Below are 1146 nucleotides of genomic sequence, written 5' to 3'. Positions count from 1 at the left end.
AGGAATAATCCTCAAAGATGTTTCAATGACTGTCCATTCTGGGGAGGTGCTGGCCGTGTTGGGGTCCAAAGGTAAGCAACCAATACAAATACGTGCGCCCAAATACGCCCTAATTGGGTTAAACAGGAAGCGGCAAAAAGGCGCTCTTGGACGTGATTTCCAGACGAGTCCAAGGGCCAGTGAGGGGGCAGATTTTGCTGAACAACCAGCCGATGACTGTCTGCCTTTTCCAGCAAAGATGTGGATATGTTACGCATAAGTGCGACCTCATTGAAGGGCTTACAGTTGAACAGACCCTGTACTACACCCCTACAAGGGTAATTTTTCCTTAAAAAATTGTCTATTAATTATTTTTAAATTAATTTCCAATTGCAGCTGACAGGATACTTGAAGAAATCCAAAGTGAAGCAAGTGATGGCCGACTTGGCGCTTTCGCAGGTGTCCAATCGGTGCATCGAAAATTTAACCAAAAGCGAATATCGACGTCTGATGATCGGCATCCAGCTCATCAAAGACCCTGGCAAGTCACAAAACTTCGGAATTTGTTGAACGCGATAATAACTCACGAAAAACTGCAGTTGTCCTGCTGCTGGACGAACCAACGTGGGATCTGAATCCATTGAACACTTACCTGGTGGTCTCAATTCTGTCCAATGCGGCCAAAAAATATGGATCAGCAGTGATACTTACAATGGAAAAGCCCCGATCCGATGTCTTTCCTTTTTTGGATCGGGTGCTGTATTTGTGCTTAGGTAAGCCCAAAAGCGTGGAGTTTAATGGAAAATTCGATAGTCAATCGGTCGGAAGCTTTTCAGTATTTTCTTAKTTTTATTTTATTATTTTCATTATTTCTTCTTAGGAAGGTAGTGTTTATTTCGGGAGTTTCACTTGCAAACGACGGCTTTAACAGAAAAAAATACGGTGAAAAGTCGGCGTGCATTTGAAAAAACATTCAGGAAAAGTCAATTGAAGTTAAATCTGGAAATTTTCAACGCCTTTCTAGCCATCAGTTTTACACAACGTTTATTTAAAAAATTGAGTTGTTTGCGTGTTTTCGCACATTATTATCCCAAACGCGCCCTCAAATGAAACGTTTTAACTGTAAATGTTGATTTTTTCTTCAGCTCTGTGTTGGCTTGCATTTGC

At 41.5% G+C, this 1146-nt stretch overlaps 1 protein-coding gene across 2 annotated transcripts in view; it reads left to right on the top strand.

Annotated features, from left to right (window-relative positions):
• Window positions 1-1146, top strand: part of LOC109540234 (ATP-binding cassette sub-family G member 5) — a 6196-nt gene that overhangs the window by 1358 nt on the left and 3692 nt on the right. The window contains exons 2-5 of one of the 2 annotated variants that reach the window (XM_048668118.1): window positions 1-71; window positions 127-317; window positions 376-520; window positions 579-752. In XM_048668118.1, the coding sequence (XP_048524075.1) occupies window positions 1-71; window positions 127-317; window positions 376-520; window positions 579-752 (581 nt within the window). The remainder of the gene's footprint in view (window positions 72-126; window positions 318-375; window positions 521-578; window positions 753-1146) is intronic. The other variant, XM_048668116.1, reaches the window with a different exon arrangement.

Source organism: Dendroctonus ponderosae, unplaced genomic scaffold (assembly GCF_020466585.1).
Source record: "Dendroctonus ponderosae isolate FM_Combo_2020 unplaced genomic scaffold, Dpon_F_20191213v2 Dpon_F_20191213_7, whole genome shotgun sequence".
Taxonomy (NCBI): Eukaryota; Metazoa; Arthropoda; class Insecta; order Coleoptera; family Curculionidae; genus Dendroctonus; species Dendroctonus ponderosae.
This window is presented reverse-complemented; position numbering and strand designations above follow the sequence as displayed.